The sequence below is a fragment of the Monopterus albus genome, unplaced genomic scaffold, assembly GCF_001952655.1.
Source record: "Monopterus albus unplaced genomic scaffold, M_albus_1.0 scaffold66.1, whole genome shotgun sequence".
In the NCBI taxonomy this organism is placed as follows: domain Eukaryota; kingdom Metazoa; phylum Chordata; class Actinopteri; order Synbranchiformes; family Synbranchidae; genus Monopterus; species Monopterus albus.
The window spans coordinates 1,882,414-1,904,407 of NW_018127946.1; the positions used below are offsets into that span (position 1 = coordinate 1,882,414).

Below are 21,994 nucleotides of genomic sequence, written 5' to 3' on the forward strand. Positions count from 1 at the left end.
GAAGGGGACAGGACGTCTGCACCGTATTGAGGAGAGGATGAATGGGGCCATTTATTGTGAGATTTTGAGCAACGACCTCCTTCCCTCAGTCAGAGCATTGAAGATGGGTTGTGGCTGGGTCTTCCAACATGACAACGACCCGAAGCACACAGCCAGGATAACCAAGGAGTGGCTCCGTAAGAAGCATATCAAGGTCCTGGAGTGGCCTAGCCAGTCTCCAGACCTCAATCCAATAGAACATCTTTGGAGGGAGCTTAAACTCCGCGTTGCTCAGCGACAGCCCCGAAACCTGACAGATCTAGAGGAGATCTGTGTGGAGGAGTGGGCCAAAATCCCTGTTGCAGTGTGTGCAAACCTGGTCAAGAACTACAGGAAACGTTTGACCTCTGTAATTGCAAACAAAGGTTTCTGTACCAAATATTAACACTGATTTTCTCAGGTGTTCAAATACTTATGTTCAGCAGTGCAAGACAAATAAATTCTTTAAAAATCATACAATGTGATTTCCTGAATTTTTTTTTTAATTCTGTCTCTCAGAGTGGGAATGGACCTGCAATGTGAATTTCAGACCCCTCCATGATTTCTAAGTGGGAGAACTTGCAAAATCGCAGGGTGTTCAAATACTTCTGTTCCTCACTGTAAGTTTGTTACTCAAGCTGCATTCACAGTTTGTTATGCAAATTACCAAACCATAAATGCTTCCCAGCTTTGAGATTTTTTTGAGTTATTTTTATGATTTGCATATTCTCTCATTCACTCTTTACTCTCTCACCACCTCCTGTTTTGACAGCGTCCCAGTCGAAGAGCAGCCTAAAGAAGCAGAGGAGCCGGGGCATTTTCAGCACATTCTTCTGCTGCTTCCGCAACTACAATGTGGAGCCACCAGCCACTAACACCAACACAAGCTCCCTGCCTCCACCTGTTGAGGAGAATGGTTCACCTCCTAAGGTGAGCTGCTGCACCACTGCATGCTAATTGGCCTGTTCTTAGATTTGTAAACTGTAAAAGCCCAGGAAAATTGCTGTCTGCACATGTTTATGAATTGTTTTGTTTGTCTGAATAGTGCTTTCTCTTTGTTTTTCTTTTTCTCTGTGGATCTTATGGTTTTTTGTCTCCTTTTTTGTTCTCTTTCCTATTCCTTACCCTCTTTTTGTACGTGCGTGTCTATCTCTCTTGTGTTGTAGTGTGACCAGGTCGAGGTCTTCCCTGTTCCTAGTGTATGTATTGCCATTTTTTGTTTTCCTTTGCATGCAGGCTGAGTGGGATGGTGCTGGCACATCCCATGTGTGTGTGTGTGTGTATGGGCTCCAGTACACCTCCAAAGAGCTTTAGCTCTCCTACCGTGCTGCAGTTCATTCTCTGTCCATCATAGCACTGACTATGTGGAAGTTGTATATGCACCTATAGGTTCAAATGGTGCCTCAGTGCCTCATCTGCATGAATGAAATTGGTGGGTCATATGCTTTCAGAAATAGTGGGCTACTAACAGGTTAATGCTATGAATTGCTTCAGGAGCTTCTATGCATTAAGTAAATCCATTTATTATGCTACTTATCTGTGCAGTTGTATAAAGTTTGTGTAAATTATTTGCTTCTGCAACCAAGTGGTGAAATTTATCATCACTCAAAGACAAAATTTGATATGGTTTGGCCAGTATACCAATTACCCGTTGGTGCCCACATGATGGAGCTGTAATTTTTCCATAAATCATAATTGAGCGATGTTTGAACTGACATGAAATTTGTTCAGATTAATATACATATTAGTCAGTACCTCTCACTGCTTTGACCAATTTATGTATTGCATTAGGAGAGCTTGGCTAAGATGTCATGACATGCTTCAGGGGTAGAAAAATGTAATATAATAAAATAAAATTAACTGCACACTGAAAGCTTACATGATGTATTTAGAGCATGTAGCCAACATTCAACCCACTGGTCTTAAGGGCAAGTAAGCTGAAGGGGTAGGACAGCCAGGTGAGGCTGTAGAACAGATGCTGCTCTACTCATCTGTGGTAATGTTAACTTCGGTGCATCACTTGAGTAGCAAGATTGCAGGTGAATCCTCAGATGTGTTGTACTTAAGTAGGCATCTGCTTTTTTTTTTTTTTTTGTAGATTGGGCAATCCTTGACACCGCTCTGATGTTATTGTCCGATCAGCACAGCTTTGCTTGCTACTATCCCGCATTTTGTCCTTGCAAACATAATGTTACTAGCTTACTTTTACTGAGAGGTCAGCAGGTCAAGCTGATGGTGAATTTTAAGAATGTCCTCTGTTGGACTTCAAGGCAGGTTACATCAAACAGCCTGTTGTGCTTATTACATTGTTGAATTCAAACAGGTCATTACGGTTCAGATTGTTGTTGTTTTTTCTTTTTACCATGTTCAAATGAATGTTCCACATTCAAATAAAAAGTGACAGCCCTACCACATGAAACTCAGCACCCCAGATGCATCAAATGTGAATGGATACAGCACTGTTCCTACATTTTCACATAGTTCTCACAACCTCATCCTCATGTTCACACATGAAGTTGAAGCTCATTAAGATTTTCAAACTGAGATGTTTAGTTCTCCACATATCTGATAAAAATGTTAGGGGTTTTACGACAGTGTAACTTTGTACACCGATCAGCCACAACATTATGACCACCTGCATAATATTGGCTGGAGCCAATTCCAGCCCAATTGGGCAAAGGCGGGGTACATTCTGGACAGGTCGCCAATCCATCGCAGAGCTGACCATTCAGTGAAAAATTTAGTTAAAAGGAGTGAAAACTGTGGTTGTGAGGGCAAGTTAGAAAGAATCTGTTAGACACAGTCTCCCCACTCTTGGTGCGATATCACAACTGTAGCTGCTGAATGTGTCTTCATAGAGACCAATGTGCAGTATTTCTCAATTTCACTAGAGATATACCGATTGATCGGCGGAGAATGGAAATGGACGGTTTTCAACATGATCAGTCTTGACCGGTGACTAGCCAGTCTCTGAGATTTCTGGTTGCTGTGCCAAACAGACATAGAGGCAAGACGGTTCAAGTGGTACAGAACAAAAGCATAGCATGTGTAACACAAACAGTCATGGCCAAAAATTTGCATTTCTGTTAGATAATGCACCAGTTCTCCCAGAAAATTGGTGCAATCACAAATTCCTTGTTTATGTATTTTGTTTGCATTGGAACAACACGAAAAAGCCAAATCCGATACATTCCACATAGAACTCCAAAAATTGACTGACAGAATTATTGACACCTTTTCAAAATCATCAGAAATACCTGTATTTCAAGCGTGTGATGCTCCTTTAATTTGTAATGAAACTCACCTGTAGCAATCATCAGGTGCTGGCAATATAGAAATCACACTTGCAACCAGTTAAAATGGAGAAAAGTTGAATCAATCGCTGTGTCGTGTGGACCACACTGAGCACAGAGAAAAGAAAGCAGAGTAAAGAATTGTCTGAGGACTTGAGAACCACAGTTGTGGAAAAGTATGAACAATCTCAAGGCTACAAGTCCATCTCCAGAGATCTGGCTGTTCCTGTGTCCACTGTGCGCAACATTGTCAAGAAGTTTACTGTCCATGGCGCTGTAGCTAATCTCCCCGGACGTGGACGAAAGAGAAAAATAGATGACAGAAATGTAAAACTTTAATACAGTGTTTTTTTTATTACAATTTAATCTTTCAGTAAAGAAAAGTTCCAGTTGTGTATGCTGTCAGTTACAGTTCTTACAAAGAAAAAAAATTGGATTTAGCCAAAATTGTAATCGGCAGGTCAGACTTAAAAATCAATCAGAAATTGGCCAAGAAAGATGTAATCGGTGCATTTCTTATTTTCACCCATTTTAGCAAAGGGAAAATGGAATCTTTTGAAAAGGATGAATGAAATTTAAAACTTTAATCTACAATAGGTCGACCTCATCATCAGTGAGCCTTGGGCGTCCATGACCCTGTCACCATTCCACTCTCTGTCCTTCCTTAGATACTGTTGGTAGGTACTGTCCGCTGCAGACTGAGAACATCCAACAAGACCTGCAGTGTGAGAGACGCTCTGACTCAGTTGTCAGCCATCACGGTTTGACCCTTGTCAGAGTCACTTAGCTCCTCACTCTTGTCTGTCTTTCCCGCTTCCAACACATCAACTTCAAGGACTGAATATTTACTTGCAGCCTAATACACCCCTCACACTGACAGGTGCCACTGCAACGAGATGGTTGTTCACTTCACCTGTCAGTGGTCATAATGTTATGGCTGATCAGTGTATGTGGCAATACCCTGGTGATGTCATTTTGAAGTTCCAAGTAGTTTTATTGATTTATCATTTCAAACATGGCATTTATTCATCTGCATCATTACACATTGAGATGCTCTTCCTAACATTGTGTTGGCTTTTTTGCTCAGCTTTATTCATGAGTTTATGGAATGTGTATGTCACTCTCTCTCCCTATCGCTGTCTTTCTCTCTCAAACATAATCATTCTCCCTCAGCCTATCTGATATTACCTGCCTTGTCCTCTCACCAGCCGCCAGCCAAATACCTGCTGCCAGAAATGAAAATATCTGACTATGGAAAAAAGTGTGTGGTGATTGACTTGGATGAAACTCTCGTCCACAGTTCGTTCAAGGTAAGAAGAGTCCAGAGCTCATCTTAGGTCATAGGTTTGCTACTGATGGCCTGCACAGTTCTCACCTGTGCCTGTGTGTTGCTCTTTAATACACTATGATCATCACTTGTCTGGACAATCTTTGTTTCTGTCTAAAACATATCATTTTTAACCTAACCTTCACTGAACTGAAAACATAACTGACTTCATTTCCTTTAGCATTTTCCTACATCCTTGTAAAACACTACATGTATGCAGAGCATCACCATTATCTTTGTCTTAATAGCTGAAGCTCAGTTGGAAATATGTAGGAGGTCAAAGCTGTGCTGAATCTATTTGGCCACTGTGTAAACAAGGCTAGGAGAGGAGCAGGTGGTGGATGTGCAGTAGTTAGAATGAGGGCAATATTATAGTCCTGACCGCATTTAAAAACAAAGCAGGATGGTAATAGGAAAGACTAAGGGCTGGCTGATGTGGACAGCCAGCTGCAGTTAATACAATCTCTTCTTTAGCTTTAACAAGCATTGCCATGTGTAACAAAAAGCATTTTGCAGCAGTAGTAACAGAGGTTGTCTGTTTTTGTTGCACTCCAGTATATGTTGTGGAGACCTCCTGCTGCTCTTCCTGTTTCTCTGTGCTTTTTTTTTTTTTTTACTCATCCTCCCTTATTCCATTACCTGTCTGAGAGTAACCACCGTGCCATCTGTTGTGTTATAGTACTAGATAAGTTGCAGTGGGAAGGAGAGCAATGATGAGAGATTTGATCTGGCAAAAATGATCCTCTTCTTCCTGACAGACTGCACAATGTGTGAATTACAGTTTTAGTGTTACTAGTAGGCCCTCTGCTGGTCAGTTATGGTGCTTCACCAACAGTTTGAAGAAAATTAATATGCTATTATGTTGTTCCTTCTCAGCCCATCAGCAACGCTGATTTTATTGTTCCCGTGGAGATTGATGGTACTGTTCATCAGGTACTGTACACATACCAGAAATATTTTAATGAAGTTTATTAAGGGCAAGACTACCACTTTGTACCCCTGTGAAGACCCTGCAGAGAATGGCTGTGATTCAGTTCAAGTAATCCAGGATAGGCTGTGTGTATTCTGTTGGCCTATTCATGATTACTTGCACTGGGTGGCAGCTGCTGGACTGGTAAGAGTATACAAAAAAAGTGGATGACGTCTAAACTGTAAGTGGGAATGATGCTTTTTAAAGATGGCGATTATTCTGCTGAGGATTTGTGATAATGAAAGAAGTGTGTAGCAGGAATACTTCTGTAAAACTGTTCTCGCACTTAACAACATAGTCAAAATACGACTATAAATTACATTGTGAAGATTATAGTAAAATGTGCTGTCCAAACAAATGTGTACTTGCAGTGTTTGTCTGATGTTCCCATTATGCCATGCATGTTGATTTTCTTGGACCTAGCCTAAAGTCTGCTTTGTGTCTTGCAGGTGTATGTGCTGAAACGACCCCATGTGGATGAGTTCCTTCAAAAGATGGGAGAGCTGTTTGAATGTGTGCTGTTTACGGCCAGTCTTGCCAAGGTGTGTTCACACATGGCCACGTTTCCTTGTTCAAACGTGCTTTTGTAACAAGCCAAGGACACCTATGGAACTGTGAACAACATTTGTTTGCTTGTTCTGGTCTGTAATTTCCATGTGCACCTGCTGTATGAATATTCACACTCCCTCTGCTTTGCTGTCCATCTGTTTGCATCTTAGCCAGTAATGCATGGGTAAGTTTTAACGAATGAGACAGAAACACCCAATGTGGTGTTTCTCTGGTATCAGATGTCTCTCAGGCTGAGTTCAGTGTCAGTGGTGCTTGTAGTGTCCTAGACTAGTATTTCCTGAGGCATCTTCCCTGTCAGGTAGACACATCTGTGAAGGATAACCTGCTCTACTTCCTTTTCAGTTTTTACAGTTTTGTTCTGTTAGTGTTCTAGTTGAGGCATGTGACTGCAAAGATATGCTTCACAGTTTCTCTACATGCATTGTTGTAGTTGGCAATCAGGAAAAGTGTTAAGTGTAGTTTTTATAGCAGTGTAACATTTTCCTGTGTGTTTGGCCTGGGCAGTATGCAGATCCTGTGGCAGACCTGCTGGACCAGTGGGGTGTGTTTCGAGCGCGACTCTTTAGAGAATCCTGCGTTTTCCACAGAGGAAACTACGTCAAAGACCTCAGCCGGCTGGGGCGAGAGCTCAACAATGTCATCATCGTTGACAATTCACCCGCCTCTTACATTTTCCACCCAGAAAATGCTGTGAGTTCCTAAACCACCAACATATTTGTCACAATTAGAAGATACTTTTATTCTGCTGTGGAAAATGGCTTTTTTTTTTAAGCTGAAGTTAAAGTGAAGGACAACCAAATGTCCACAGCTCCTCCCTCTTTGTGTGACAGATCAGTACTGGAACAAAGTTAGCTTGTGTCAGTCTTCATACACATTGATGACAATAAAGAAAACGTGACAGCTTAAAGATCCAGTGGCTTTTATTTTTTCCAAGAACTAGAACTAGTTAGAGTATAGTTGTAATTTTGGCAGCAAAGTCTTAGTTGATTTAAAACACAAAAACAAATGCAGGTGGTTTCCCTTTCTCCCCAGGTCCCAGTCCAGTCCTGGTTTGACGACATGAATGACACAGAGCTCCTGGACCTGCTACCTTTCTTTGAGGGACTCAGCAAAGAAGAAGAGGTTTATGGAGTTTTGCAGAATCTGAGAAGCAGGTAGCAGGACATGTCACAGCGCCGCCTGTGCTCGCCCTCTCTGCCCCTCTCTGCCACCACTTGGCTCAGACTCAGGCAGATCCTCCCATATGTGCCCCTCTTGTATCTACCCAAGGGGACGCCTTGAAGTCTCACTGTGGAAACCTTCATGTAACCCCGTCTCTGCTTGCATCACCTGGTGACAGGCTACCTTCTGAGTGCCATCAAAAAAAAAAAAAAATAAAATAAATGCTCAATATCCCAGGAGCACTGTGTCTCACAAAAACCACACCAGAAAGTGTACGGAGCATCATAAGTTGATGATGTTGGGGACGAAATACTAAGAGGAATGAACTCTGGTCTTTTCAGACCAACAAAGTTTTACTATTCGATAAAGTGCTTCTTTTCAAACCAACAAAACAAACAAAAAAATTTTTTGTCTGAAACTTGTGTGGTACCACACAAAAGTCTGAAAAGGTTTTGTCCTCATATTGTTGCTATGCAGGCAGTTTCTTGTAGTAGAAAGGACTGTGATTCTCTTTTCTTACTGAATGAAGTGCCTTGTGTGGATGTTGTTTATATGGGGAGATATTTTGTACATGGGAGAGTACTTCAGTCCTTTACACACAATATGCTTTAAAGTGGACACAGAAGTATCTTTGTATAAGGTTTTTACTTTAGTTTTGATTTCAATCATCAAACGCTGGGTAAATGTCTCGGTAGTATTTGTTTTCCCCTCAGTATACTTGTGCCATTATCTAGATGCGACTTTGTTTCTTTCTGCTTTCATTTTATATAGAAATAGTTCATGTTTTAGGCAAAGGAGTATGTTTGCAGTTGTAAACCTTGCATCCCACCGGCAAGCACAGTAGCGCTTTGTGTTTGATAGTTTTGATCTGATAGCTCAGATCAAATCGTGCCATTTATCTTTCTTTCTCACCCAACTCTTGCTTATCTCATGTTATTTGCCAAATAAGAAAATTATTTTTTAATAGGCTTCATATCTTTAACAGGTCTTCAAGTATAACTTTTAAACCATTAGTAGTAAATATAGCGTTATAGGTTTTGTTCTTTTGACATTAGGTCATGTATATTTTTAATGTTACGACGTCTTTGTTTGTGTTGCGCTTATACTTTTCCAATGTTAACACACCACCCACTTTTTTTTTTTTTCTTGTTGGCACACTGTTAAATGGCGCAGCTCCACCCTTGGAAAACACAGTTGCAAAGGTATCCCTTTTGTTTGTGCAAATGGTGTGGGATTTCATAGTAAACGGGTTGAGTGCTATGCTTTTTGTTTTTTATAGTTTTTTTTTTTGTTTGTTTGTTTGTTTCAGCTTTTTTAGTTTTTAGGGAGTGTCAGATCGAGTCTGGACAGTGTTGAAGCCACGTCATTCTCTCCTGATTGACATACGGTGATGGCATGGCCTCATCCAGCCCTGGTGTAAAACCAGTGGAGACAGTGTGTGGTGTTTACCTTCACAGACTTTTTTTAAACTGCTGTTCACCTCAGTGCCTACTTTTGAGAGGAGCCACGCAAACCGAATGCTGCAACATTAGCTACCATGGCAATAACCTTTTCCTAGGAGAATTTCCATCCCAAGTGTTTGGTTTGTGTGTTGAGAGCACTTGACAAGGCTAGGCAGATAGGTCTGTTAACACTAAGACTGGCCTGCTTATCACAATGACTTTGTGTTGAGCAAGCCTTCATACATGATTGGTTGAAAAACTGGATATATACCCTTTGATTAGTGATTAGAAAGTCCAAATGTTATTTTTCAGATGAATATTGCCTGGTCTACTTCAGTAACAGCAGCCAAACAACCTTATATAGTGAACTACATTGCCATAGTTATCAGCTTCTGTTGTGAAAGAAAGTAAAAAAAAAAAAAAAAAGGGGGGGGTTGCCTTCCAAACTTAAAGATGGGTGTTCAGTCCTGGCCCATCCAGTCCGCCCTCTAAATGTGAGGGGTCAGCTCCAAACTGAAGCACTACTGGGGCACTGCAAAGGACTGATGAACCTCATCACGGCATTAAGGCCTTACTGCTTGTGAGGGCACAAAGCAATGGTTTTATTTCCATTTTAGTATTGTCTCATTAGTATTTTCTTACAGAGTGGGAAAGCAGCTGGACCATATATGGTCAGGTGAATTAACAATGTGAGACAATAAAATGAAGCAATGAAAAACTCTAGTGCCATCTAGGGATTGTACACGCCAACAAACCTCATTTGCTTTATTGCTTAGTTTATGGGTTATGATGTTAAATTCAGAAGACCTACACTACTTCATAATTTCCACCATTTTTCCTCTCCAGTTGAAAGACTGGTGCTCCTTCAGGCATATTACAGCTTTTTTATTTTACTTTTTCAGAAGCATTTGTGTTGGTGATGAGTATTCTGCTCATGATGATGGTTTCAGTGCAATGTCCTTTTCTAGGAAGTGTTAGGTTGACTTCTCAACCTCTCTGAGTACCTTTCTCTGAAAATGTTTGTATCGTGATATTTTTCTACTGACCTTTTGTCAATATTTGGTTTGAAAAGTTGCATATTGCTCATTATATCCTGCTCTTTGTCCCTCTTCCTGTCAGAACCATAATCTCCCTCTCTTGCCTTTGGTAAGAATTCTCAGTCAGGTCTCATCTTTCCTATCAGGGGACAAGCATGTGTTTGTGTGCACAGCCATGTTGTGTGTGTGCTTCCTTAGTTTTTCCTTTGTGCTTCACCTCATTCATAGTCACACCTTCATCGTTTTGTACTGATTTAACACCAAAGTTCTACAACACTTGAGTTAGTCACTTTTTTTTTTTTATTGGATCAGGTTCTTCACTCTTTTTTTTTTTTTAACACTTGTTGGTTGGCTTACTTTGAGTGTGGCATTGCCGTCATCCTGAGCATCAGTTTTTTTTCCCTTTTCCATAATAAAATTTTACATTGATAAAATTTGTCATGTTTTTTCTAAAATACATATGGTAAATGAATTAAGTCCAAAGATGATTGGTTTAGCCCAGTGTCATTGATATTTGTCTGTCACAATTGACAATGTACCTGATATGGATCAACTCCAAAAGGCATGAGAGGAAAATTTTAGTTTGTCCTGTTCATTTATTTTACAGTGGACCTGATTTTTTTTAACAATTTCCTTAGAAGATATGTTACAATAAAGCACATTTTTATAGGGAGATGTTGCTTTTCTTCTGTCAGACTAATGGCAAACCGCATTTCTATTTATGTTAAGTGAGCTGGCAGTAGCTGCTAAATACTCCACAATAGATTGCCAAACAGCTGCAGAGCTTTTTGGCTGAAATAGTGACCCGTTTGAGCCGAAAGCAGGCTGTGACAACTGAGAAACTGGAATCAGAAGTAAAAGTGTGAATTGTAAAATCAAAACAATGAAAGAGCTGAACTATGTATGTAGTCGTAACAGTATTCTTACTGTGGTATTGCTACTTTTACTTAAGTAAAGAATCTGAGTACTACTGCTGTATTATTTCACAGTTGATAAGTAGCTGGTGGATTATTAATTAGATTGACCTTGACACTCTTGTATGGCTACAGATGCAATGTTCTGGGAAAAAAAAAGATTGAGGCAGGTGTTCATGTTTAAAACGTTTATCTTCATCTTGATTCATAATGTGAAAAATGAAAAAAATAATCATACTTGATGAAACATGGATTTTATGTTGGCTTATTTTTCATCAGAAATCAGGACAAGGTAATTTGCATAAAAAGATTAAAAAGACAATTCATTAAGTGACAGGAAATGACGGACACAAGTGATCTTAAAAAAAATGTATGCTATCGCAACCCGAACATGGTATAACGTTTAACTCACACAAACCAATTAAAACTGCTTCTATATTAGTAGCTGTAATGTGATTCATCTGGACTAGTACAAAGTTGAGCTAACCTTGTGTGTATCCACAGTATTTCCATACATAATCTATATCCACCTCACACCTCCCACTCATGTCCAGATCTTTCAACCGACACTGCTGTTCCTTGAGAACGTGGTGTTCATTAACACGAACTGCTCACACTACTGAAATGAAGCCAATAAATTAATCGCAATAATAATACAAAACTTCATTACCATCAGTTGTATACAGTACCAGTGATGTATGTGCTACTCTGCATCAAAGACCATGATGTGTACAAAGAGTCGAGCTGAGGGGAGGGGGTCTCCGTCCTGATTGAACAAAGGCACATGCCTGTATCCTGTGTGGGAGCACAAAGTGGCTGCAGTCAGAGATCAGAAAAAGGAGAATATGAAGAGCTCTTTGTTCCGCATTTGAATTGAGGAATAGATCAGTCTCTGTTCTCACACTTCATAAACGAACAAAGAAATATCTGTGGTTTTACGTCACAGAGCAAAGAAGGACCTCATAAATCCACTGTCAGTTGCTGAACTTACCCATTTTTAAGCTGTTGAATGGAAGTGTGTATTGTCCAATGAAATCATTGTCAGTCACATAGTCATAGTCTTCCACAACAAAGCGCACCAAGGCCAGGTCGGGCACATACACATCCAACTGGAAGCTTTCATTCCACGCAGGGTTAAAACCTACGACAGAAGAGCAACTTGATGTGTCACATTTGTGTACACATTTCCCTTTAAGTTGATGAAACCGATATTTTACTCAATCTACACTCAATAACGACTACACTACCAGTCACAGGTTTGGACACACTTTCTCATTCAATTCAGTGGCAAAGTGTGTCCAGACCTTTGACTGGTAGTGTGAGTGAAATCATGCTTATGGACACTTGATCAAATGGATTAGGAATGTAAAACTGAACTCTCTCTGTTAAAAAAAGTATTCAGACCTTTAATTCAGTATTTGTAAGAACAGTAACAGCTCTTTGTAAAAAGAAAACGGTACCATTGTTTTCAATATGACTGGTTTCTTTCTCAGCAACATCGGCTGGCACTCCATAGACCTCCACCTTAACCAGCGGGTCCGCTATGGAGGATTCATTCTTGCTCAGCTGCTGGCCTGATATAATCTGATGGCAGGTGGTGATACATCATGTCAGATACAAAACATCTTCTATAACATGAACCCTTGGCTGAAAAATGCCACTGTGTGCGTTCACTGTGAAATCCTCACCATGACATGGAACACCTTGTGCTTCAGCCACTGTCCTCGGGCCAGCGTGATGGGGTCAAATTCTGTGGCTACATCCCTCATGTAGGCCGGTTTCAGGATGTAGCCGCTCTTTCCATTTACCATGAATCTGCCCTGGTTCACATCCATGCCTGTGCAGGCCGTCTGGAAGTTTAGAGCCACTGGAACAGCAACAGTGATGACACAAAACACTTCATCACACATCAAGACATCCTACCTGCTGTATTATCAGACTGGACTACACAGTTTATCATTCCCTCCTCGTGTCAGTATATCATACCGATTTGGCAGCCGGCGTTCCAAAAGGGAACTGGGTTGTAGTTGGATGAGTTGGTCCTGGAGCCTGATGGATAGATGCGGCTCAGCTTTTCCACATTATGACGGATGAAGAAGTTAACTGTAGAAAACATGTCAAGTTATCTACTAACATGATCTGTGGTTACACTGGAAAATGCATGATTTTGTATATCACATGTAGCTTCTTCTGACAGAGGAACTGTTTCATTAAATTTACAGCACAGACTATGGACCTCTGCTATGGACAACAAAGTGCAGATTAGAGATCTAAAAAAATGGACTGAAGACTCTGCTTTCTTTGAAATGTGATGAATGCACTGACTGGGACATGTTTAAGCAGACCTGCAGTGATGATCTGCACCCAGCTTTTGCAGGGATATGATTGTGCCATGCAAACGAGTAAGAATCTACCCTAATACGCTGTGGTTCACAAACTCCGTATAGTCTGGCATTCACAGAAAGAAACACGCTTTCAAAGATGGAACTGCTTCTGATCTGCACACTATACAGTTAAAACTGGAAATTTTAAGAGCAGAACAGAACTATAAGTGGAAACTGGAGAGTACAATGGCTGCATATAAACTTGGTTGGGCCTGGTCAAGCATGAAAACTATAGCAGGCCTTCAGGATACTAAGACCAGAATGCATGCTATTGTAGATCATCTTACCTCAAATGCTGAATTTGCAAATGCATTTAATCTTTTTTGTTATTGTTGGTTTGGTGTTTTTTTTTGTTTTTTGTCTTTTTGATACTTTTGATTTTAGTAAGACATTCAGAAACTAAGTGAGAAGCTCAGAGACACTGAGTCACAAGGAAGTTGAAAAAGCCTTCTTATCGGCTAAAGTAAATAAAAGTCAGGAACCGGATGGAATCTGTGGTTACCTATTGAAACTTTGTGCAAAATCCTAGGGTCATTGCTCTGACCTCAACTGTAATGAAGACATTTCAAAAACTGGTGAGGTCAGGAATTTTGAAGCAAACTATGCCCCTACTTGATCCTTTGTAATTTAACTACAAACCTCATAGAGGAGTGGAGTTATTATTACTTAATTTGCTTTTCAAACATCTGGATGGAGTTGGGACTCATGCGAGGCTTTTATTTGTTAATTTCTCTTCTACCTTTGACACGATCCAGCCTCACATCTTGATTAAAAGAGAGTTTGATTCAGACAACAATTTGGCATGCTGGACTTTGGATTTCTTTTTAAACAGGACAAAGAGTGAAGGTGGATGACACCCTGACAGATAAAATATGTTCTTCTACAGGCTCACCACCAGAGTGTGTTGTCACCCATGCTATCTATACTATACACAAACATGTGCCAGAGTAGACAAGTTATGAAAAGTAACTAGTAACTAAAGTTATAAATGTAGTGGGTAAAAAGTACAAGATTTGCCTCTAAAATGTAGTGAAGTCAATGTATGAAGTAACAGAAAATATCAAAGTAACTTGAACCTGTCAATTAAAATCGCTCCTATGATTTTAAATGTTTAAAAAAAATCGATTTAAGTTCAACTCTATACTATTGTGTAATTTGTTTTCTAGATGTAAATGTTAAATTTTGTTTACGTTTGTTTCCAGGTCAGCCTTACATCTTCAGGTGTTTTGTTCTGTTTTAAGAAGTATTAATATGAACAAACTTCTAAGGTAAATCCTATGAACTCTTCCTCACCTGAGTCCTCTGCCAGGTTCGTGGCCTTTCTCTCCTTGAAGGACGCCATCTCATTGAAGCTCTGGTTTTTCCTGGAGTCCTCAAAGCTGTGGAACTGGACGCTCACACAGTAGATCACCATGGCCGACAGCTTTTTTGCTAGTTGAATCTTTTTTTTCCTCTACAAATTAAAATTTCAAGACAAGTAAAATGACATACCTACTAATGCATTGCTTTTTGTACTCTCCATTGATGCCACCCTCACCTTCTTTTTCTCTTCCCCCCTGTGTTCATTTTCATCATTGGACTCTTCCTCCTCTGTCACATTAGTGTCATCTGCCTCTGGCTGCTGCAGTTTGCTTAACCTCTTCCCTTTGAGTAGGAACTTCCGCTTTAGCTCCTGCAGGTATGTGCACACACACCACCAGTGCAGCTCTGTGAGTGAGTGGTATTATCACAACCATCTGTAATCACAATTTCTAGCCATGTTAAGGATCCTGACTTAATGAGTAGATACCAACCTGAGGAGATGGGAAGCGTGTGGGCATTCCCTTCCCCAGAGGAGAGGTGACAAGTGCACTGCCCAGGATGGAGCTCAGGTGGTGGGCCATGACCTCCTGCTGATCCAGACTGCAGTGGTTCTCCAAGGAGAGGATCACGGGGTAATCGGACGTCTGCCAACAATCAGACGGAGGGTGCCCTCAGACCAAGAAAACATGCATAGATGCTAATGGATATTTTATGATACTAGATACTAAATGTACCTTAAAGGCATACTCCTTGATGGTTCTGATCACATCTTTGAAGAGGATCTTGGAGGTGAGCGTGTAGGCGTGGTAGATCACTGGCTCACCATCTGATCCATCCCAGCAGTCCATCTCCACGCAGCGGCAGCCCCTCAGCAGAGCCCTGCGTGAGTGGCAACTAGTATTAGTGACTAAATTGATGCAAAAAGGCTCTGAGCAGCAGCCTGAAGGTTGTTATTGATAAACACCTGGGCACTCAGGTGACAAAGCACCAACTTGTTTATATAATGCACATTGTGATGAATTTGTCTGTGCATCAAGAATAGACAGAATGCAGCACATTAAATAAACAATATACCTCATACTGTATGATGTTATAGCCAGCACATATCAACCAAGGAATAAGTTAAACACATTAAAACTGAATCACTTCATGATAGGATGCTTTGCTCAAAACAGACACACCCTGCAGCCTTTAGCCCCTCCCACTAGGATAGAGGGATAACCCAAGACCAGGATTTGGACAAATATCTGCAAACTGCAGTGATATCACTGCAATATTACAGCAGTTGTTGAGTTCCTGAAGGTTAGATCAAAGCTTGTTACCTGATATAAGCCTCCGTGCTGCTTGGCCCTTTGAGCTGATCCTCCATAAGGTAGGTGTTGTGTGAGGAAGATATGAAGTAGTGGTTAAGGGGCTGGCTCATGTCCTGGTACACATCTTTGTGTTCAGGATTGAGGATCATGGTGCTGGGGTTCTGCAGGTACATGAGGAAGCCATCTTTGGACAGCAGCTTCTTCTCCTTGGCTGAAAGTGTACACAGACAGGGCAGCTGAATGTGAGAGTGGTGCATCAGAGCAACAGTGACTTGGGTTTCACTCACTTGTCCATGGACTATATGTAAATTCTGTCTCCCTTACAGCTAACTGCCTGCTGGATCTAGCTCCATAGTTAGCCCTCCCTTACAGCCTGCTGGATCTAGCTCCATAGTTAGCATACATGAGAGCGGTGCTGATCTCATTAATGACTAATGTTTCTCTGTGTCAAACTACTACACTGTGGTTTAAATCTCACATCACTTGGTACTGAGTCAGTGTGCTAACAATGATATCAGGCACACACCCAAACAAAACCATGTTATTTCAGATAAGTCACTGACCATTTTCATCTGGCTCGTACGTTTCAATGATCTTATGCGCATCAGCCAGTGTGGCTTTCTGTATCTGTTCCTTCAGCAGGTAGTCCACCAGGTTTTCAGGACTCATATAGCCTGATGTTTTAGCATATGCTGCATAGATCACGTCGATTTCCTCCCGATCAGTCAACAGCTCATAGAAATGTTTAATCTCCTCTCCATCCAGGAATCCAGATTTAGATGTGTCACATTTCTGTAGGGAGTAAATGTCACATGAACATGTTTTACATTTAACTTACTGTACTATTAATGTTATATTGAGAGGTAACTGATTGCTTTTAAAAATATGGGGATTAAAGTGAAGACTTTTTCCACAATAAATTAAAATTTCTATCAATGTATTATTGCAGAGGCATGTATTTAATCAGCACCACATTTGGCCTAAAAGTACAAGGATGCACTGGTTTCATTTCTCTTATATTTAGAGCACCACATGCCCACCTTTACAGTTAATTTGGTGTGCAATCATTCCGTTACATGAAAGAATTAACCAGGAGCAATGTTTCATAGTTGCTGAAGACTTCTATAAGTAATATTCATCACTGTCAACCATTAAAAAAACCACGAGTGCATCACCTTGAAGAGCATTTCTGCGTAGCAGCTATCTAGGTCCATGTTGATCATATTGAGAAAGTTCTTGACTTCTGGCAGACTCAGTTTATCATCGTTGTTCCTGTCTGCTTTCTTCAGGCAGCTGAAGATCCAACTGAAATGCTTGTAATGTAAGGAGTTAATATCATGACATCTTTGTCTACTTTCTCTCATTAGTTTTGACTCCCACCACAGGAGCTCCTGAGATACACTAGGAGCAACATGCGTTAAATCAGTGTGCAGCAGGGGATCCTAAACCTGTCTGATTCAATCTTTGCACCAACTGGGAAGTGTGAGCTCTTACATCAGACTGTTCATTCCAGTGAATTCCTATAAATCTCTAGTATTTACATTGTACCTATAATGACAAGGATACTGCTTTGTTTTCTGCTGGGAGTCGAGGTTGTTTATGTTTGAGATGATTTTGTCCAGACTGTTGACCCACTGCTTGGCCTCCTCGGTGGAGCTGGCGATGAGGTCCAGGGTCTTCTGGCGGCCCTTGAACATGATGGAGAAGCAGCAGCCCTCCTCCTGCTCTTCTGTATATTTCCTCAAGGCCTCTGAATGACGGCCCATTCGCACTTCGGAGACATCATCAAGTGCAACTGAAGGTAGGGGGAGAATCACAAATGTTGTGGTGTACTTATAGTCTTTTAAATAAAGGAATTCCTTGAATGTCTAACTCTATTAAAACAAGCTGCTCTTTTGCATGTTAAGTATCTTTAGGCAAATAAGACCAACCTGCTTGGTAAACACAAGCTTCTCATCACAAGTTTAATTTTTTCAGCAGCGGCCTCTTATTTCTGAAGCCAGTAAGGTGCAGAGTTGATACTGCACTTATCAGATTATGAAGTAAACAAGTGGAAAATACAACCAGAGCTACGTTAAACCACACCTCCACACACCATAAAACAATTTACACTCTCTATAAACACACCGACAGAACATACCGCTGCTATCATGAGCAGCCCAGTTGTGTTTAATACCAAGGTCTTTAAAACTGAAATAATCTTTTATAGCTTTATGACCAGTCCATGAAAGAAAAACTGAGAGATGTCAAAGATGGTTTCAGTTGTGTCAGCACTGGAAACACAAATGTGCTAGGTATTAAGTAAAAAATTATATAAGTAACAGCTGTGATGCATGTAACCACCACAACACCAGAGGTCTGCTGGCATACAGACACAGGTGAGATGCTAGGACAGAACTCACAGGTCTGGTTTGTCTTGAAGGTCTTCATTGATTCCTGCCACATGGTCCTGCAGTCCTCCTGCAGTCTGAAGTAACGTTTTTTCTTCCAGGACGCAGAGCGGATCTTGACAAGCTGTCCCCCTTTCAGGAGGAACTGGAGGTCAGGATCGATCTCCATACCTGTGAACCCAGGAAGCAAACAGCAAAACTCTGAGTGAATATTACATTTTGTCAAACCTTATGAGCCAAAGCCTGTTTTACACACTGTATATGTGAATGGAATCAGGCAGTCAGTGGTGGAAGAAGTACTCAGATTGTTAATTAAACAAAAGTGGAAATACCACAGTGTAAAAATCTTGCATTCAAAATGTTACTTAATAAAACAAAATAGAGTATAATCAGAAGATTAATTGATCAGTGATACATCAGTAATTATAACTGAATAATATGATGTAGATCAGTGTAAACTGTGCCATTTTGCATAATGATTATTTTCACTTTTGGTACTTTAGGTATCTTTGGTGCTAATACTTGTGTACTTTTACTTAACCTGTTTCTGGAAAGAAATTATAAACTAAAGTTCTCAAATAAATGTAGTGAGTAAAAAGTACAATTTGTTTCTCTGACATCTAGTAAAGTTGACATACAAAGCAACAGAAAATTTAAATACTCAAAGTACAGGTAGCTCAAAATTGTAGTTGAGTAAATGTACTTCGTTACTTTCCGCCTCTCCATACTGTTACCCTGCCAAGCAGGCGACCAAGGCAGGATGATCAAAAGCCATTCACCCTGTAACTTTAAACCTAGACAACCCTTTGACCCCCCCCATCTGCTACAAGATGTGCAGCCTACCTAGGAGCTTTAGGTTCGCTTCTATCTCGTTCTGCTTTCTCGCACAGTGGAGTAAATCCTCAGATGTGCTGAGTCCAGGTTGTCGTTGGAGGCATGTCATGGTGCCCCAGGCGCTAAAACACTGCCAGTCTGTGTTCACAAGGCGTTGGGACCGACCGGTGTGTGGAAGGGGCGTATACCAGATATACTCAGTCCACTGTTGTCTCTGTCAGGACTTCCTTTATGCAGAAAGCTGACTATCAAACAGTCTACTTCAGCCACGGTGGCTACAGGATACCGCTGTGTACAAACCCGCAGCAGGTGGTTCTAAACTTTTATCAGGTTTATGCTACTGTTGGTGTATTAATGTCATTTTAAAGAATATTTCTGGAAAACGAGTTGAACCATTGTGAGGTTGGTTTGACCGACATTTCCGAAGACTCACAAACGTCGCAGTTTACACAACACTAAAGTTAACGTAATAAGATGGAAATATGTTTAAAATGTGTCTAGGTTACTATTTGATCAGTTGATATAATGCGTTCAAAGTAATGTAACAATCATATGTAAACGATACATTTTAATTAGCTTGTGTAAGATTTAATGTTATAGCCTGCTGAGTGTTGTCTAACGGGCGCCATCTAGTGGTGACATGCGAAACTCCAGGTGCCGTGATTTAAATCCACCCGACCAGGCCAAACAAACACCATAAGGGCTGGCAAACAGGTCAACAAACACACTGAATGCTAAGAAAAGAGAAATACGGGCCTCTTTTTAACACCTTCTTATAACTGTGCTTGCTGTAAGGGGGTTGTTTCTTCTTATGTTGAGCTGCCCTGGTTTGGTTTGGCAACACTTGTTTGTTTGAAGTGATGTAAACCAGGATGAGAGAGCCACACCTTCTGGTAGAGTTTAAACGAAGCTTATAATGTATGCTACTAGTGCTTTAATGTATTGATTGAATGTATTTCGTCCCGGGTAGCAAATATCTGCAGTAAGCGAAGAGAAAGGTTTGAACCAAACAACTAAAATGTAAGATAAATTAATAAGTCACTTCATTTGCTTCACCATTTTGGCCTGAGGAGTTTTCAGTGTTGGAAAATGCTTTAACAAAATCTGCCAAATCCCCATCTCTGTTTAATAGGACTATACACAATTAAATGGAAATTCAAAACTGGTCTTACCATTTTTCTTCTTTTCGATCCCGTTAGTTTCCATCCTTTCTGATTTTTTTCTCTTCTTAAAGCAGCCAAAACTTGTTTGTCCTTGTTTCATGTGATGTGCGGATTCATTTAAAGTTTCTCCTTTCCATGCGCGCAACTGAGCAAGAAAGCGTGGGCTTGGGATTGTTGGTTGGAGTACACCAGACAAGGGCGAAGACACAAATAGTCTGAATGGTGTCAGTACTGCCGCAGGCTCCAACCAACACCGGTTTGACGAGCTGCACTGCTGATGTCACAACAGGGTTAGACCTTAACACCAGCTTTTGCCACTATGCTTGTTAACAAAGCTACTGTTTGACTTTTTATCGACTGCAGCGTTTGAACCAGATCACATTATTAGTTGGGGCAGATTTTTTTTCTTGGTCTCCTTTTCATGTGCAGTTTAGCCTTGGCAGAATAACACCACTGCAATCACTGGTGCGCTGCAGCTCTTGTGACTTCCCTTTCAGGCCTGGCTTACCCTCAGCACACTGTCAGCATAAGAATGAGTGGGTTTTAATGCAGCACCAGGGGGGAGAGCTTCCAAATTCCACAAGGTTCAGTGAAATGGGCACGAAGGCAGAGTGCAGCACGATATTTAGATTTGTATCAGTGCTGTGGATGCATGTGTGAAAACACAAAATGTAACGCGCAAGACCTCACTGCAAGTGTGTATTGTATTAGCCTATCTTTCATTATTCCCAGAAACAACAAAGCATGTTCTTTAACTAACAAAACATGGTATTGTCCTCACCCACAGATTATTCAAAAGCATTTACAGTGTAGGTTGGAAAAGTATGTGAACCCATAGACTATATGATATAAACAAAAGCTAAGGTAATAGCAAACCTAGAGTCAATAGTGTTGATTTGCATAAAGCTGAAAGAGTTACAAATTAATCTCAAAGAGTTAGATATTGTTTAGTTCAAGCAAGAACCACTGATACCAGCCATAGTTTGGATGGTTTTCCATCAACATATTCTCATGTCTCAGAGTTGTTTCAGTGACAAAGACCTACGTTATGCCCTAGTAACCAAAGGAAGTATCCCAAAGCGGAAAATGTCTGTAAGACCTTCATGAAATATCTTGGCAAGAGTGGTAAGATCTCATGTTAAGATAAAGCTATGATTTCCATCACTGAAGTTTACCTGAGCACAGCTAGCCTACCAATAAACCCCAAACATGTAGACTGACTTCTATTCAGTAGTGGGAAGTAACCAAATAGGCTACTCTAGCGTTCAATTTTAAAGTACTTGTATTTGAATTTTACTTTATTTACTGATTTGTTTGCTTGTTTGTTTTTACTACATCTATTTAACAACTATAGTTACAAGGTATTTTTCAAGGTTGTAGCCTACATGTCTAACATAGCTTGAGTTTATAAAAACATTTTTTATATAGTTTAAAATACCCTGCATTTACATCAATTATTTCATTCCAGAAATCTAATAATACAACATTGGGACCATTCTACATACATTTGTTACTTAGGTACCTTTTCAATACAGGGTTTTTACTTGTACTGGACTACTTGAGAACTTCATTCAGTAGTTTTATAGTGCAGTAGCCTATAATTAACGTGAGTAAACACTAACCCGGGTAAATGATCTAACTCGAGCAAATGGTCTTAATACTTCACCTTCCACTGTCGCTGTAGTATTTTGTGGATAGGCTTCTCAAATTTCACCGCACACCAACGATCAAAAATGTGGCAGTAGCTTCCCTGTGTGTACTCGACAGTTTTAGAGATGTGGAATATAAGAATAACCCGATGAATATCTCTAACATATTCCAGCTAACCGGAAAGTGTATGACATCACTTAATGCCATGGTCCACCTCGTTATGCTG

General features: G+C 40.5%; 2 protein-coding genes across 5 annotated transcripts in view; one reads left to right on the forward strand and one right to left on the reverse strand.

Annotated features, from left to right (window-relative positions):
- Positions 1 to 7,552, forward strand: part of LOC109962667 (CTD small phosphatase-like protein) — a 19,898-nt gene extending 12,346 nt beyond the window's left edge. Inside the window, exons 2-8 of one of the 2 annotated variants that reach the window (XM_020604564.1) lie at positions 791 to 948; positions 1,185 to 1,217; positions 4,520 to 4,621; positions 5,515 to 5,571; positions 6,058 to 6,150; positions 6,683 to 6,868; positions 7,211 to 7,552. In XM_020604564.1, coding sequence (XP_020460220.1) covers positions 791 to 948; positions 1,185 to 1,217; positions 4,520 to 4,621; positions 5,515 to 5,571; positions 6,058 to 6,150; positions 6,683 to 6,868; positions 7,211 to 7,336 — 755 coding nt within the window. In that variant the 3' untranslated portion in view covers positions 7,337 to 7,552. The remainder of the gene's footprint in view (positions 1 to 790; positions 949 to 1,184; positions 1,218 to 4,519; positions 4,622 to 5,514; positions 5,572 to 6,057; positions 6,151 to 6,682; positions 6,869 to 7,210) is intronic. The other variant, XM_020604565.1, reaches the window with a different exon arrangement.
- Positions 7,553 to 11,225: 3,673 nt separating this feature from the next.
- Positions 11,226 to 21,989, reverse strand: LOC109962629 (1-phosphatidylinositol 4,5-bisphosphate phosphodiesterase delta-1-like). 3 transcript variants are annotated; one of them, XM_020604518.1, is made up of 16 exons: positions 21,785 to 21,989; positions 20,128 to 20,389; positions 18,134 to 18,292; positions 17,298 to 17,526; positions 16,907 to 17,036; positions 16,295 to 16,523; positions 15,741 to 15,942; positions 15,153 to 15,297; positions 14,910 to 15,062; positions 14,654 to 14,788; positions 14,410 to 14,569; positions 12,719 to 12,835; positions 12,421 to 12,599; positions 12,193 to 12,316; positions 11,724 to 11,873; positions 11,226 to 11,527 (listed from the first exon to the last, which is right to left on the reverse strand). In XM_020604518.1, the coding sequence occupies exons 2-16, from the start codon at positions 20,216 to 20,218 to the stop codon at positions 11,436 to 11,438; spliced, it is 2,295 nt and encodes a 764-aa protein (XP_020460174.1). In that variant the 5' UTR covers positions 20,219 to 20,389; positions 21,785 to 21,989; the 3' UTR covers positions 11,226 to 11,435. The 3 variants fall into 3 exon arrangements, with proteins under 3 accessions (XP_020460174.1, XP_020460175.1, XP_020460173.1); XM_020604519.1 differs by lacking the exon at positions 20,128 to 20,389 and having other exon boundaries at positions 21,785 to 21,987; XM_020604517.1 differs by lacking the exons at positions 20,128 to 20,389; positions 21,785 to 21,989 and adding an exon at positions 18,965 to 20,094.
- Positions 21,990 to 21,994: the final 5 nt, after the last annotated feature.

Bases quoted from the DNA above. Each gene is read 5' to 3' on its own strand.
- LOC109962629 (XM_020604517.1), bottom strand. From the start codon at position 19,064: ATGACATGCCTCCAACGACAACCTGGACTCAGCACATCTGAGGATTTA. The intron at 15,943-16,294 runs GTCAGTGACTTA...GTACACTTTCAG, and splicing joins GTACGAGCCAGATGAAAATG to CCAAGGAGAAGAAGCTGCTG. The intron at 12,317-12,420 runs GTGAGGATTTCA...ACCTGCCATCAG, and splicing joins ACAAGGTGTTCCATGTCATG to ATTATATCAGGCCAGCAGCT.